Source organism: Centruroides vittatus, unplaced genomic scaffold (genome assembly GCF_030686945.1).
Source record: "Centruroides vittatus isolate TY-2023 unplaced genomic scaffold, ASM3068694v2 contig_401, whole genome shotgun sequence".
NCBI classification, from domain to species: domain Eukaryota; kingdom Metazoa; phylum Arthropoda; class Arachnida; order Scorpiones; family Buthidae; genus Centruroides; species Centruroides vittatus.
The window spans coordinates 1,800,407-1,817,599 of NW_027122216.1; the positions used below are offsets into that span (position 1 = coordinate 1,800,407).

At 28.3% G+C, this 17,193-nt stretch overlaps 1 protein-coding gene across 2 annotated transcripts in view; it reads left to right on the top strand.

The window, feature by feature from the left end:
• The window catches only part of LOC136976539 (uncharacterized), a 103,342-nt gene that overhangs the window by 12,161 nt on the left and 73,988 nt on the right, over nucleotides 1-17,193 (top strand). The window contains exons 1-2 of one of the 2 annotated variants that reach the window (XM_067271849.1): nucleotides 2,301-2,476; nucleotides 11,345-11,492. In XM_067271849.1, coding sequence (XP_067127950.1) covers nucleotides 2,419-2,476; nucleotides 11,345-11,492 — 206 coding nt within the window. In that variant the 5' untranslated portion in view covers nucleotides 2,301-2,418. Of the gene's footprint in view, nucleotides 1-2,300; nucleotides 2,477-11,344; nucleotides 11,493-17,193 lie in introns of those variants that run through there. The other variant, XM_067271848.1, reaches the window with a different exon arrangement.

Consider the following 17,193-nt stretch of genomic DNA (forward strand, 5'->3'; position numbering starts at 1 on the left):
GTCCATTTGTTCACAAATGTTTTCTAGACAGTAATATTCATGAATATAAGTACTGTTCATAAATATTCATTCGAATTTGTCTCGGTTACGTGAGTTGAACTTCCTACAACACGTCCAAACAAAGTGATGAATGGATAGATGCGAAAACTATTAACTATAATAAATTTTTCCAAGGATCTCTTTTAAAAAATTTATAGAAAGATATTAATCCCTCACCGAAAACGATAAGAAACTTCGTATTTTACCTAATATATAGAAGCATATTAGGTCTACTGAGAAATCTATCTATAGCCTAATGGATGACAAGTTGTCTGTATGTCTGTTCGCACGAAACAATTTAATATAGCTTGACAAACAATATTTTCTTTCTTACAGTAAAATACAGAGAAATATAAACATATTAAATTAAAACTCTATAAAATATTTAACAAATAACTTATGTAGCTTTTTTCGTTTAAGTAATTATATATACAAAAATGCTAAGAGAATAAATTAAATTTTTAAAGTTTAATAAATTAAATAAGGTTAGACATGCTTATAGGATACACTAGAATATCCTTAGGCAGAATAATTCCTTTTCACTTCTATTAATTAACGTTAATTTATGAAACCTGTAGACAAGTAGAGAATATGTAATCTGTTCAGTTGAATAAATCATTATAATAATAATTATTATTAATTTTATATACAGCATGAAAAGCAGAATTACGACAAGCAGAAATTAATTCTTAAAAGTTAGATCTATAATTATAATGAGAAATTAAAGCTGAAAGGATTTTTTTAAAACATAAAATGGAGAGGAAAGCGATATTGAAAAACATTTCGTTGAATATATAGAAGCAATATTCACAAATTACAGATATAATTTATCGACACATCATTCTAAACGGAACTATATAATTTGCATTTCTCTCTTTTACAGTTAGCAATTCTTATTTTTTTCCTCCGAATACTTTCAGTTGTCTGTGTAATGTTTCGCGTAATGATTTCCTAGCAAGTTACTGTCAAATTATACTTTTGATAAAAGAACCGAAAATTTCAACAGAAAATCCAATTTATAAAAGTAAATAAGAACCTTTTCAATTCACTGTATGACCTTATATATATATTAGTAATTTTTTAGATTGTTTGCTGTTCCCCTAGAAAATTCACTTTGAAAATGTTATAAAAGGAAGATGGAGAAGATATATAGTAAGCTTATATTAGTAACAAAATTTTTCTGTACATCAGACATTCAAAACTATTTATCATTCTAGGACAGAATAGCTTTAGGTTATAAAAATGCAGAATCATAGTTAACTCGCTTTGTGTTGTTGGTGATGAGTGAAAGCGCGAGTGACAGTAAAGAGCAGCTGTTTCCCTGCCATTTTTGCTCTTATATTAGCTGCATTGTTTTACTGCCTCTGCATCCACCTAACGGCTGTTTTACTGACTGGAGTGATAGGTCACCACGTGTCTGTTGCCACATCACCTATAAAGTGCTAGTCACGTATAGAGTCGTGTGTCAGTCTCAGAATTATTACCACTCATATTTTCGCTCATCCTGCTTGTACTTACGCTTGGAAGTACTTTGTAAAATTTAAAACGTATCACAATTGGAAACACGTCGCGTTATCTATGTTGCACAAAGGAAAAGTGACATTTTAGTTATATTTATAAGCTGCAACTTTAAACACTTATCACTGGTACATTTAGGAAGAGGGGGAAAGATCTCGTCTTTTCTTCTTCGTTTCCTATCTTTTAAAGTTTAGTTAATTTGCAATTTCAAACTTTATGGTTTAGAATTTGCATCGTTTTTTAAAGATTTAAAAAACATTTTCCAGTTTTTATTAGATTAAATCATTACGTAGGAAAATATAAAAGATTTTATCAACAATTTCTAGAATTTTTTTTCTAGTCGGAGCTGAAGATGAAAGCAAAATTTTTAATGAACTCTCGAAAGAATAAAATTTTTTTTAAAAAAATTTCTTTGTTAGTTGAATAAGATTCTGTTTCTTTCGTTAAAGAACAAGTTCATTTTTTCGTATATTAATACATTTGCTCTCATTTAAAAACTTTTCAATTTATGAATAATAAAGCCAAAAAATTGTAATATTTTTGAAAATATTTCAATGTAAACTCTGTTGATACATCATTAAAATTTTGCAGATATTACGTTCGATAATAATTATGCTAGTTAGAAAGTAACTTTTAACAAATAGAAAAACTTAGACATTAGATTTTCTTGATGGTGAGAGAGAGAGAAAGAGAGTGAAAGAGTGAATATGAGTTTCATACTGATATCCTTACGTCAGTACCTCTGCGTGATCGAATGTGCGTGCTACACACCATTAAGTGACCGAGTTCGCAGTCCAGAACACGCCTCTGCATAGCCTGTACACAATACATCACTGGTTTATTCTTTGCACTTCCCAGGAAATGTACTGCCTTAAAACAGATGGAAGTTCTTGTCTCTACACACACGCAGTTAATAATTGTAACAGTATAAATTTTTTTCTTTAATGTTAATTGTTGTAATGTTTCTTTCTCTCTCTCTTTCTCTTTCTCTTTTCGTTAGTCTTTTTCATTTATGTTTTTCATAAAATGAATGATGATTTTATGTTATTTTTTGTTTTATTGTACGAAAAATTAAACTTAACGATGTAATGTATTTAGTTGCTTATAAACGATAAAACATTCCATTAAGAGTAATTGAGGAAAGTAAATTATTTTAATAGTCCAAACTAATTGTTTTTAGTTTGAATTTTTTAACTTTTTATGCTTATTTTTTTTATAAAAGAAATGTATTTTTTTCTATAGTGAGATATACAGTATCCATTATATATATATATATATATATATATATACATTGCATTTATTTGAGTAGAGTAGAAAATTGTTAAAATATTTATCCGATAAAAGAAACATTTCTGGTACACTTACATGTAAACCTCGTAACGTAGCACAGACTGTTCTTTTCCAATCTATCAGGATAAGAAGCAGCGAGGAGGAAGTCCATACAGAGAAGAATAAATCTCACTAACCTCTAATTAGTCGATGGTAGGTCTGGGAATGTGCAGTGGGGGATCGGGAACTGGAGCTTAGGGACTATGTTTCCTTGGTAACGGAAAGATATATATCAGAGAATCACGTGATCACACTCCACTCTACTGCCTTCGGCGCAATTGTGAGCAAAAGAGAAAAATCATAAATCTTCATAGCGTTTCATACCTGTCGGGTCCTTCCCCTCTCAGTACTGTTCTAGTAGTTAGTTGCTATTACACGCCTGCTATTAGCTGCCAATCAATCTGGACTTAAATAGAACATATAAAGCACATCGTTTAGCTCTTAAGAGTGCAATATAAACTCGATACAGTTTCTGTGGCTGCCAGCTCTCTAGATTAGCTTCCGGATAATGTTATTAGCTTGTCTCCTCCTCTTTTATTTAATTGAAATGTTGTTGTGTGTCTTTCGAATTTTCTAAGCTTTTATAACTGTGAAAGCATTCGTATCCCTCGTTACTCCACTGTTTACATTTTCCAGTTTTCACATTCATCGAAGCTTCTTGTTTCTTCTCGCATTACTAGGGAATAAAAGTGATGCGAATGTAGATTGTGTGTGTGTGTCGACTTTATATATTCTCTCTTGGTAGCCGCATTCCTAAATTTAATTACGTCTTTTATAATAAGCACATCTTGAATGTTTTATAACATTATTTGCATTTTCCGTATCTCTTTCCGGTTGAATGTTATATTATATATAAATATATATATATTTCTTTTTCTAGAGTGGAATACATTAATTTTTAAAAGGTCTGTCATTGATAGACTGTTTGTGACGTGCGTGTGAGCTTTCCGTTGCTTTTACTAATCTGGTCAGTTTTCCATTTGTCAAACTTTCACTCAACTACGATACTTGATAAATGGATCTAGAAAACTGAGTCATAGAGATTAATGGCTTAACGGCTGCATTGTTTAAGTACGTTTTTGCTTCTTTTCTATCTCTCAGGCCGACGAATGACGGAAGGTTTTATCTTTGAAACTTTAACTTCAATTTTTCATCATATATTTGTTTAACCCCGAATGGAATTATTTAAATTTAATTTATTTTGTTCTAAAAAAATTAATTAACCAAAAGAAGTCTTTTATCAATTCTCTGAACGTTCCGAGGCTTTTTTCCTTGTTTTTAATAACTTTAATTACTTTTAAAAGTGTATTTTCTTAGCTTTTTATATCTAATATAACGTTATCGTTTTTTTTGAAGAATATTTCTATATAATTACTATGATCGCATTTAATTCGTTGGACGAAGTTTCTTTTAAAGTACTCATCACGTTGAAAATTGATATCCATTTTGTTGGTTTAAATCTTGAATTGAAATCCGAATTTTGGTGTTATCAACACACTTTTACCTATATATTGATTTATTCCATTACAAATGAATGATAAGATGGCCAATACATGACAACGATAAAGAAAGGATGAAAGATGTGAAGACAGATGCTTCGTTCACCTAAGTATCGACCTAAGTTATACATTATTATCCTCCTATTATTTACTTATATCGAGTATAGAGCTTCTCCGACGGTAGGAGAAGGGAAAAAAATATCAAAAATTGCAATTAAAGGAATAGAAACACTAAGAAAAATCTCATTATTTCTCCGAGAAATAAGCGAACTTACTCTTCCATTATTAAATTATCAAAAGGGAAATCTGAACAAGATCAATAAATTTTTCATGCATTTGAAGCGTAGCAATCAGTCAGATGAATGACTTTTTATCTTCTGTATCAAGTAGCAACAGAAAAATGTCTGTATAGATAAATAATACATCACCTTCATGCACAAGACGAGCTAGTAGTCATCGTAGTATGTCGTTGATTCACTGGAGAGTGAAATGAAAGCAATATTGATGCAGAAATGTGCTGAACATGTCGAATTCATTGCTACATAGTTTCACTGACATCCAATCTGAAGAATATAGAGGGTTCCTATGATAATGGATTCACTTCAGCATCTAAATTTACATCCTCTTACGGAGACCTAGAAATGTGACTTGATAGAAGAAGAAGATTTTTAGTCTCCCTTCTATGTTGAGTGCTGGGATCTTTCCCCTCCCCGTTCATGTGCATCTGGCCGTTTGTAAATTCAATATGAAACGAGGCATCTTGTATAACTAAATCACTAAGCAGGGGTAATGTTCAGAATAGGAGTTTCTACTCTAAAGTTGCATTCTGACTTTAATGGTGTTCTACTCGTTTCGGTATGCTAAGGAGGATATTCCTCGGAGGCTACTTTTGAACTTTCTATATTTAAGAATTTAAACAGTTTATTTATAAGATAACCTTGTTAATTACAAGTTTTTTTTCTATTTTCAAACATAAATTAAATCGAATCATTGGTGGGGATAAAGTAAACAGTATAAGATTTAATATTAATTTGTTATTATAATCAGTTTAGTAATGAATGAATTTATTCGGAAATTTTATCAACAAAAGCCACTCGAGTTATAATTTAATGCTTGAATATAATTAGTAGACAAGTTTAAGAATATTTTTCTGCTTTTTGGCAAAGCGAAAATAAAACAGTTAGAAGTGGAAAACACTCTTCTCTCATTTGACTTTCGTTATTCCTTAAACAAAATTTCCCACAAAAGGGGACAGATGGTGTTTTCCAAAACCTAACCGACCGTTACACATCCAACACTCTTCCTCCCCTACTTGTTCTTTTATAAGTGAAACATCTGATTAATGCCTTGGACGGTCTACAAAACTGTAAAAGCTGACAACAACAAATCAATCACCAACATTTTAATCTTCGAGAGAAGAGAGTCATTTAGTAAATTGTGAATTAACAGATAATGACAGTATTAGACAACGCTTCCAGCATTTCTAAAGCACTTTACAGAAGATAAAATGATTACTTTTCAACTCGTACTCAAGTAAAAGATGCATTTTCCTCTTTTCGCATCATTTAACGAATAGAAATGAAAATTTTCCAACAAAAACTAGGGGAAGAAAAAATAATAATTTAGAAAGAGACGTTCTTCGATCGATAAATTAAATGATATATAATATATATCTACATTCAAAAAAAAATCGTACAGCAGTAGTAAAAAAATATAATAAAAAATGGAAGTTGTGTATTACCTCCCCTTCTTTTATACTGTACTTTTGTGAGGTAGAACTGCTACTCAAAACAACTTGGTTGTAACTATAATTGACAGCTTAGACATGGCTTCAGATTAGTTCCAATAAATGGCGTTTACCAAATACTTTTTGGAATTTTTGGAAAATGAAATTAGTTCCTGTTTCCAGGATTAGTTTTACAACTTTAGGTAATTGAGTCTCGACCATGTTATTGGGAATGACAGATGGCTTTGATGTATAATAAAGAACGTGATGTTTTCAAATGTCAGACTGCTGATTAGCGTAAGAATTAATTTTATAAACAAATTTTACAGGTCATTACTTTCCATGTTAATCTTTATTTTTATTAATAAAATGTCTGGAAGATAAAATATAAATTATTATTATAAAATTTTATTTTAGTAAATGCCACTTTAAAAAAAAAAACAAAAATTAAATCTACTATTTTGATAGCGTTTTATAACTATTTAATGATATTATTTTATGTTCTATCTCATCTTTAGGCTATAAAATATGTCTTTATAGCGTATTATCTTGTTTATTTTCTAAAGAAAACTCTATTTTTGGATTTATTTAATGAGAAATAACCAGGGTTTTTTTTAAGTTTTAAAATAGACTAATTTAGTTTGATAAATTTAATAACATTTAAAAAACTTTTTAATGTAATTAGCAGAATGTTAATAATAATTAAGTTACAAAGAATTTTTGATTTAGAATTTTTGTATCGGTTTGCTTTTCTGTATAAAGCATCTGAAAAGATAATGAAGATGACAGAATTTTTACAGTTTTGATGACCTCTAACGTATCGTTAGAAGCATGAAAAAGACGAATTTTTTAAATTAAGGAATAAAAAAAACATATTCTGGCAGAAGGTTAAAAAATAATCAATTGAAACAACACGAGAAAATTCAATTAACAACTGTGAATAAGCATAGAACAGAGCCGCATAAATTTTCAATATTCAATGGTACAGAATATGAGATTCAATGGAATGGAATGTTTTAATTAAACTTTAAATGGATATTACTTTCAAACAGAATTGGAAGAAGAAAGAACCGGAGGGGAGGAAGATGTATTGAAAAAGCAATCCCCCTTATCACTGTTTTAAAACAAAGATCTGATTCAATTTAAAAGAATTCTTTAAAACATCTTCAATGGCTTGTATAAGATTCACATCTGAGGTTGAATCTAATAAATGAAAGAAAGGGAGGGAGACAAATAAAAAATGATTTTGATTGAAAAAAACAAGTGTTTGCTGTTACAGATTGTCGCTTGTATTTTCCGTTGAAAGAATCAAGAATAAAGAAAAGAAAAGCATTAAAAAAATACAATGTGATAGCAGAGTAAGCAAGTTTTTTTGATGCTTCGCGTTTTGAAATGTGAATGTCGTTTCCTTTAAATCGAAATTACATACGGGTTGTTGGATCTGTCAAATATTCAAAAAAGACATTACAGATGCCATTGAAACAATACTTTTGATGTATGCACTTTCTTATTGAGATAGCTGCTGCTACACTTCTAACACACTTAATATTTTTTTCATTCTTACTAAATTGATTATTGTTTCAATTCATGTTTAGTAGTTAAAGGATGTCTTTAAACTTTGTTAAAATTTATAGATTTTAATGTAATTATTATATTATACTTCTCCTCGTTAGTTTTATACATTTACTAATTATTCTTTGTTTGCTACTTCTCTTAATTTTATTTATTTTAAACATTATCTAGAAAACCAAAGAGCGGAATGGTTTTCCTTCAACGTTTCGTGGACTAAACTCTATTATCGTCCTTCCTTTGCTGCTTCCTTTATATTCTAATTCTGTTTCTTTTTCCTCTTTTTTTCATTTCTGTGTGCCTGTGGGGACTCTCCTTTGCTTTCTTATCACTTTTTGATTTTATTCATTCTAAATATTCCTCATGGGTTGATTCGAAAAAAGAATGATTTCCTCCGCATCATTTTCTTCATTCTCTTTACATCTCGGTTTTCTTTATTTTTGTTTATTCGATTCTTAACTTTTATTGTTGTTATTTTTTGATTAAAATTAAATAATTTCTTCATTTTTTACGTTCCAATGTTTACAGAAATGGAGCGGAAAACAAGTTATTAGTAAAGCAATTGATCCAGTCGAAAAACTCAAATTCGTTTGGCTAATTCAATGGAAAATGAAAATTTATTTGATCTTTTCTTATGTTTATAGAGAATGTCTGTAACTGTCAATATTATCCCAATCGATACTTCACCCAACTCGTTAAACTATTCGTAAAGTCGATGCTGCCAGAGGCAGTAAAAACCTGGGAAAAAATCCCGTACAGCTGTAGTAATCACAGTTCTACACGTTAAAATCTGATTAACAATTCCCGAGATGCCTTCCCTACGGGAAAAAACAAGTATAGAATACCGAGGAAATAAAATTTCAATATTCTGAGTGACCATTAATTTAGCACATACGCTCAGTGGAATTTGGCTTGATCGCATTTATCATTCGGAGTTCGTCTGAGACGGAGGGAAACAAAAGGCCTGTATTTCCCTTAGGAGTCTCTCTCTCTTCTTCACCCTGACGTTCTCACCCATTTTGCTGAGGTACAGGAGTCAAACAAAGGTAGACAAATCTCATCACCATGGCATTCTCTATTTGTCCTCTTCTCTGTGGACTTTAGCTGTGTGTCAACAATGCTAACAGACACCCGTGTGGCTACTCGAATTCTGCCATTTTGGCTCTACATAAAGCTCACGTTTGTACGACGCATTAAGAATTGTTCCTCTTGCCCTAATCAAATTAATTATTTATCCCTTTCTCGGCTTATAATGTCCATAAAACTGTTTTGGTTCTTTTAAAAATATGATTTATATTGATGGAAAATTTAGAATTTTTCCTTCCTTTCTTTATTTTTCTATTGGGGCTTTGGCAAACCTTTTTTTTCTTCTTTAGTAAATTTTCTCGCTTTTTTTTAAATTCACTGTTCCTCCCGGTTCAAGTAGGATTTCCTTTTTCAAATATTATTTTATCAAGCATTTTCTTTAAAATTTTTGCTGGCTTCTTATATAATTTTTTTTCTTCCTGTAAACATTTTTAATTCTTATTTCCAAACTTCTAATTTCTTTTTTATTTTTCTTATCGTTTCATATTCTTCATTTTCTGTTTTCTTCCTTTACTCTCTTTCCTTTTTCTCCCTCTTTTTTTTTCTCTTTCGTCCACTTCTACCAGTTCCGTTCTTTCTATCTTCTTGATTTTGCTAATTTAATCGAAACTTCATTTCCTTCTTTTTTCTCGCAAAAATAATAAAAAAAGAACCGAAAACGAATAATAACAACGTAAAAAAAACTTAACATTTATCTTAAAATACATTGAAAATGTAAGTTAAAAAAAGGAACTTTATTATTAGCTTTTTCGGAGTAAAAAAACATCGAAATTATCTATAATAATAGATGGAAAATTATTATCAAAATATAATTTCTTTTCCGAAAATTATAATCTAGTAAAAAACTGACTCCATTATATATAAATATATAGAAAAAAAATTTTTTATTTTGTTAGAGAAACATCTGTCAAGTTGACGAGAAGATTATTATTATCGATGCGATGCTTTAACTTTTCCGTGTTTATTCTTTCCACTGTACATAAACCGCATTCTATCCTCTTGCCAATATTGTCAGTCTGCATCCGTATCTTTACTGCAAGGACAATGTGAAAACACAGATCTTCTTCTGATCGGTACATAGATTAGGTCCTTTTGTCATCACCCTCCAGGTAAAAGGGGACTTGCAGACTTCAATCTATTGTATTTTTTGAAATAATACTATATATTTATAACTTATTCATTACTATTTTCTGATAACTTCGTTTGCTTTTTTAAAATGTAATATAAATTTTAAAGCAGAAGTTTCTGTCAGCTTTTTTTAAATACTTTTTTAAAGTTTCTTTAACTTTAATTCAGAAATGGAATTATATATATATATATAAAGAAATGTAATATTGTTTTGTATGCCTTTAATTTATTCTATTTGGTAATGCAATTGTGAGTTTTCTAATGTTAATCTTAGAATACAGCTGCTCTTCGGTTTAGAAGGATTTTATGCTAATTTTTCTTTTGAAGAATCTCCTAATACTTACCATTGTTTTCTTCTTATGAATTCTCTTTTATGTTGTTATAAAGGCTTTGGAAATGTTACGAGATTTCTAATAGTTGCTTCTTCGATTCTATGAAGGCATAATCATAATAATTGTATCAAGAGGATGTTAAGACATTAGTGTCTCCTTTTTCCAACACTTCGATGTGAATACTTTTTTCTTGTCTCTTTAGAAGTATTACCGTAAAAACTTAATTAATCAAGGTGAAAAAACAATTGTATAAAAAGGTTTACTTCCTTTGGGAAATGCATTTTTTGTCATTTTCTAAGGAGCAAAATGGATTAGGGTGTTAGCTTGACTTCTCCTGACAATAAGGTTTGGATAATCAAGATAATGGCGATTTTAAACAATAAGATAATTTAAAGACTTTTACGGTTTTTCATTCATGTAAAAATTTTTTTTATCTTTCTTCTTTTTGTATCAACCATTCCCCAAATTGGTAATAACGTTGTTAATTAATAAAGTTATCTTGTTTAGTGATATGTAACTTGCTTACTTTTACTCTGCTTCTCTAAAAACTTTTTTTCATTCATATAATATACTAATTTATGCTTAAAATATTATATATTTACCTTACATAGGGCAATTTTTTTTAAATCCTAACTACTGTATATATATATATATATATTTTTCCTTTAAAGTTCCTCGATCTTTCTATTTAAAATTCCTCTTCAGTTCACGTTCCCTTTAGAAAATACAAAAACAGAACATTTAGAACATTGAAAATTTTCAAAATTCTAAAACTTAATTAAAGGAAGACTTCCTAAAAACAATTTTACAAAATTTAATTTCAAATTAATTTTTTTAAATTCTCGAAAAAAATTTAAAAGAATACAAAATTATAATAATTAAGAAGCTCGATTTTATACGAATTCTCTTTAATAATACAATTAAATTTTTAAAAAATATATTTAATTTATATAAAACATAATTTTATAAAGAAAAATAAAATATTTATCCATAATTAAAATGATTTTTTTTCGTAGAGTAAATGAATTATATCTTGAAAATTTTTTATAATTTTTTAAACTGAATAAGGTGAGATCGTTTTCAATACATAAATTGTATTTATTTTTGTGTATTTACAGATGGTCTTGGTTGCCATTTTCCACCAAGGTGGGCTGGAATGTGGTTTCAGAAAGGAGTTCAACCTCCGATACGAATAGAAGGTGACGTTTTTACATTTAAAGGAAAATGTATTGATTCTGAAAACGACATGTTTCTTATAGAAGACAGGTAAACTCTATATTTATCATCACTTGATAACATTTATAAAAGAAAACCTTTAAAACTCTTTTGGATAAATCTCATTTTTAATCATTTATTTATTAAAAATATACTTATTATTATTATTATTTATTATAACAATAAATTACAATTTAAAATATTGTAAATTAAACAAAAAAATCTCCCTTTTTACATACGAAAACTATTCCAGTTTCGATAAAATAAGTTGTTAGAGAAATTCGTTTCTAACATAAGACAAACAGGATTTAGGAGAAAAATGTACTGAATCAGCTCAACTACTTTCTGTTCGGAGAACAAAATCCTCTTAATCCATGGATACTGGCAAGGCCTTATCCTAATCCTCTTGGCACCGACAGAAAAGCCTCCTGGTGTTTTACAGCCAATCTGACGTCATCATCTTCTATAATAGGAGAATCACAAATGCTTAACGATTAATTAATTTTTAGGAGTTTCTCTAAAGCTTTACCTTCCTTTAAATTTCTTCCCTTCACTTCAATAATCATATTTGATTAGTTTTCTATACGAAGAAATTATTTACGTTGTTAATAATGTAATGTTGTAGCGTTGTATCTCGTGTATCCAGATCGTATGAGAGTTTTCCTGTTACTTTTATACATAGAAATAATTATTATAACTTTCCAACTGTAAAAATATAATTAAATTTCTTTGACTTCTACTTATAAATAGTAAATATAAAGGCTTATTTTCTTAAAATTACAATTTTTATTAAGCTTAAAAATAAATAAATACTAGAATTTCTGAAGTTTCTTCTGTGAATTTAATTTTAAAAAATTAAATTATTCAAATTTCTGATATTTTTCTTTTAAAAACAGTGTTTAAAACTAATATTTTAATTAAAATATAAGTAAATAAATAATTATTTATTTATTTATTTACTTATTTACTTATGATCAAACATTGGAAAAATAAATAAATAAATAAATAAATATTTATTTATTCATTTATTTTTTCGATGTTTGATCATTAAAAATTCTAATTAACACAAGAAAAGCATGAAATAAAATTAAATATATAAGTTATCTCATAAATTTCCAACATGAAATAAAAGTTAAACGTTGTTTTTATCCGTTTACTAAACAAGACAGATAACATGTATTTTAACAGGATAACATGTTTTGATGAGCAGAAATGAAATCAGTGGTTCTTCTTTCTCTTCTCCTCTTTTTTTTTAAAAAAAAGGAAAAAGAAAAGAAAACGAGAAATAGAAATGCCGGGTTTTCCTTTAAAAAAAAAACAAGAAAAATTTTTTATTTTTCTCGTGCTTGTTCTTTTTCTTTTGTTGTAGAAGATGGTGTAAAAGGTACCCTTTGATCTCTCTCTACGTTCTCTTGACGAGCTTGATACTAGCATATTCTTCTTTCTACTAAAACGGAAATTAAAATACACCTTGGCACAAAAGGATTTCATTGATGAACTTGTATAAGTAGACAACTCTAGGGAATATATATATATACATATATATATATAAATGATTTACTTTCGGATTGTTGTAATGATAAGAAAGAATAACTACCGGTAAATTTACTTTATATAAATGTCTTATCCTTATTTTCTGTCAAATTCAATTCAAAAGTTTTGTGTGTATATATGTGTTTGTCATACGTGTGTGTGTGGTGTTTGTGTGCGTGCGTGTATATGTATTTTATAAATTTTAAGTTTATTTTATACAATAATGCGTATATATATATGATCCATACATACACTATATACTGTCTGTGTGTACATATAGGTTAATTAAAAGTCACTGTGTCTCTAGTTGTACTCTTTATAACAGGTATACAAGAACTTTGTTCGTCTTGTAAATACATAAAATCATTTTACTTTTCTTTTATAAAATTAAATCTTATTTTATCTTAATTTATAAAATTTACATGCGATTATTTTAAAACTGAAACTGAATTATTATAAATATTGTTAAAAAAAATTCCAACTTAGTCTTTTCCCTTAATAATTTATTATGTGCATATATAATATCGCATAAAAGTTACATTGATGTATGTCTATGTGATAAAAAAAAGAATATTTACAATTTATGATATTTTCATAAACTTAATAATGCATAAGTGTTATGTTATTGAATAAGTCATAAACAGTTTTGTCCAAATTATAACGTACTGTATTGTACAGTACATTATACAGGACATTCTACAATCTCTAAAGAGTTATAACATTTTTTAAATTCTCATAATGGAAAGGGTGTGGCTGATAAGCTACAAATTACTTTAATATACACAAAAAACGGATATTTTTTTGCTAAGTTACTACCGTTATATACCATTTAAAAAAATAGTTTATCTTTAAATAAAATATTTTAAAAAATATTACGCACATTTGAGAGAAATGCTCTAAAATATTTCGTGTAAAAATTAAATAAAAGATAATTAAATTAATTTCTTAATAATGTTTTATATCGTTTAGCACTGTAGCGTAACATTTCTTGCCATACGTTACGCTATCATTTGTTAGTGTTGCAGCCACATAAGTTAAACAGGCCTCACGCTATGAAGCTATAGCCCAGGGACTCAAACTTTTAAATTTATTATTATTCGATGGAGAGGAAAGACCTTTTATACGTTGTAGCTTAACGGTTACTGGCTACAGCATAATATTAACCATTTGTTTCTTATAATGAAACTTGTGTCCCTGTAATAACCGAATGATTGATTTTGTTAATAAAGAAAATCGAAGCGTGTTATCGAAGGAGCTAAACATATTTTTTCTATTTGGATTTTATTTTCTTTCTCTTGTTATATAATTTTCCCGTTTTTTTAAAAGTATTTATTTCTTATTAACGAATAAATTCGTTAATAAATTGATTTTTACCCTTCCAAACACACGACCCCTGAAAATTTTATACGTATTCCTGATTGTAGGGGGATTGTAGGGGGCTCTAGAACACAAAGAGTCCCTAAAATTTAATCTTTTATATAAAAAATATAATATGAAAAAGATATAAATTAAATTTCCTGTTGATAAGCAATAAAATTTTTGCTTTTATTGATTTTATTCATATATTTTTATGGCTTTCGGAGAGGAGTGAAGACCCATATTTGTGAGTTGTTCGGTTCACTTCATCTCTCTCAGGTTCCAGTTAAGAACCTTTTATCATCTAGCCGTTTTTTCGAAATAATTTGGATTTTTCAAGTGCCTAATGATTACTGTTTCCATTTCTTTCTGATAATCGAGTACTTAATTGAGCAATTTTACTTAATTTTTAGTACTCAATTATTGATTAGATAAAATTATTTTATTATTTTTATAAACAAAACTAGAAGATATACAAATATATAATGAGCTCATGTAGGCTATTTGAAATTTAGTAATAAAATAGCTATTTTAAAGAGTAAAAATACTAAATTTATGCTATTTATTCTCTTGTATATAATATAAAATAGTATAAACTTTAAAAATATATTTTGTACTAATTTATATTAAAATCTAAACCAATAAAATGATTTTAATTAACTGCTAAAACATTAAAATTAGTTTTAAAAAATTAATTCGATTTTAATTAAAGAATGCGACCGAATAAATCATAATTTTAATATCAAAATGTATAAAAATTAGCGATTTACTAGAGTTAATATCGCTAATAAAAGTGTAGCCCGAGCGACAACAAAAACAATTAGGAGCATGTCAAATATAAATGATCATAGTGCAACGAAAAATGCATTTATCTTGTAATTTTTATTCATTCGGCATTCTTTCCTCATTAAATTATTATACTCACTTTAATAACACCTAATAAAAATATTTTATTAGATAAAAACATGTTACAATATGTTTCAATAAAATAAAGAATTAAAAAAATAATAATAATGTTTTTTCACGCAAAAGAGAATCTTAATTATTTATTTTAGACGTTGGAAAATTTTAATAATTTTTAGTGAAATTTTTTATTATTTTCTTACCAAGATTTAATTAGATGCGGTAACATTCAATAGACTCATTAGCTTCTAGCTATTCATTAAGTATTTTGGAAAGAATTCATATAAAGAATAAGAAAAACTGAACAAATTATTGTAATCAGATTTTCCTTCTCTTGTAACATTTTTCTTTCTTTTTATTTTCCGTTTTCCGTTAAAGAAATAAATGTAATAAATAGAATTTGACGTTTTCAAATATATTTATATTATATAAATGAATTTTGAATATTTTAAAGAATTTGTTAAATGAGAGGAGAGAAATTTTAGTTATTAAATTTGACCAAGCGTAATGATAGATTAGCTAACTGGAAACATAATGGTCGAGTATAAGAGGCTGAACTAAAACTGCTTGGGTGGAGATAAGACGGCTTAATTCAGCTTTACACAACAACAGAATTACACGAGTGTAAATAAAGTGCAGTCGTTTTCATACCTATCAGCTAAAGGTGTCTTTCTGAAGAATTAAGGAGAAGCGAGAGGATGAAAAAGGAAAAAAATTGATGCTACCACTTGAGCAATCTTGACGTTCCAATTCCATTTTGTGCAGAGTGAGTCGACACACCTAATCGCACTTTTCTTATCCTCTATCGACTTAACTATCCAATGTTTAGATGTTTCGCTCATCTCATTACTAAACGTATAAGGCGCAAGTAAGTGGATGTCGATAATTTCTACTCCCTAATCCCTTCTGCTTTACGAATAAAATTCTTTTTATTAATCATTATTATCGTTAACTATTATTTCTATTTAATATTTAATATACTTATAAAGAAGGAAGTGTCATCGAAGCTCATTAAGAAGAGCTCATTTGTAGGAAATTTCAAAGTAATCCGATTTTACTTTGATTTTAATATTTAAATTTGACATCGAGAACTGAAATTATCGTCAAGTAAATAAATGTCTTTAAGTAAATTAAAACTTATTCTTCCTACAAACTTTTCCAGAGAAATATTAATGATTTTATTATTGTATTGTTTAACGGATTATAAAATTTCATTTTTATAATTATAGCAATGCACTTAAACAATTTTAACTTTCATAAAGGATTATATATATATATTGCAATTGTCTAGTTTATGTCATTGTTCCATAGAACAATCCCATAATACAGTTATCGGCTTAAGAGCATTATTGGCGATAACAGTAGTCGTAGTTGCAGCAATTTCACGCTACATCACGGTGTTGATTATGGCTGTAGGTAGATAAGGCACTTGTATAATATTTTAACTAAAAAATTTATTCTATATCCTCCAATCATTGTTTTTTTTCCATCCTCCTGTCCTTCTTCCGTTGCTGTTTACTGATTCAATAGCCACTTTAACATGGTTATCTTACATTCAGCTGTCCTAACGATTGTTCCATTTTCCGAGGATAGATTGGTACTTCGTAGAATCCACATGCCATACTGTGTAAATATTTGATTCTGTTTCCCAAAGATGTCTAGATTTTCTTGGGTTCTTTTCTGAAATAGTAGAATGCTGCAGGTAGTCTACTATCTTTCTTCTTATAACGACTTTTTCGTTTATTTTCTTCACGACAAATAAACTACCGAAAATATCCTGGTTGACTTTTCTTAGTGTACAAATGGGTGTTTTTTTATGTACATACAACAAAACTATCGAAAATTTTATGGATGAACTTTTCTAGGTGAAACTCTGAAGATTCGTTTCCAGTTATAAATGCTTTTTTTCACTGTAATGTCTATTATTTTTTCTGATAAAATAACAGAGTTAGATTAATAT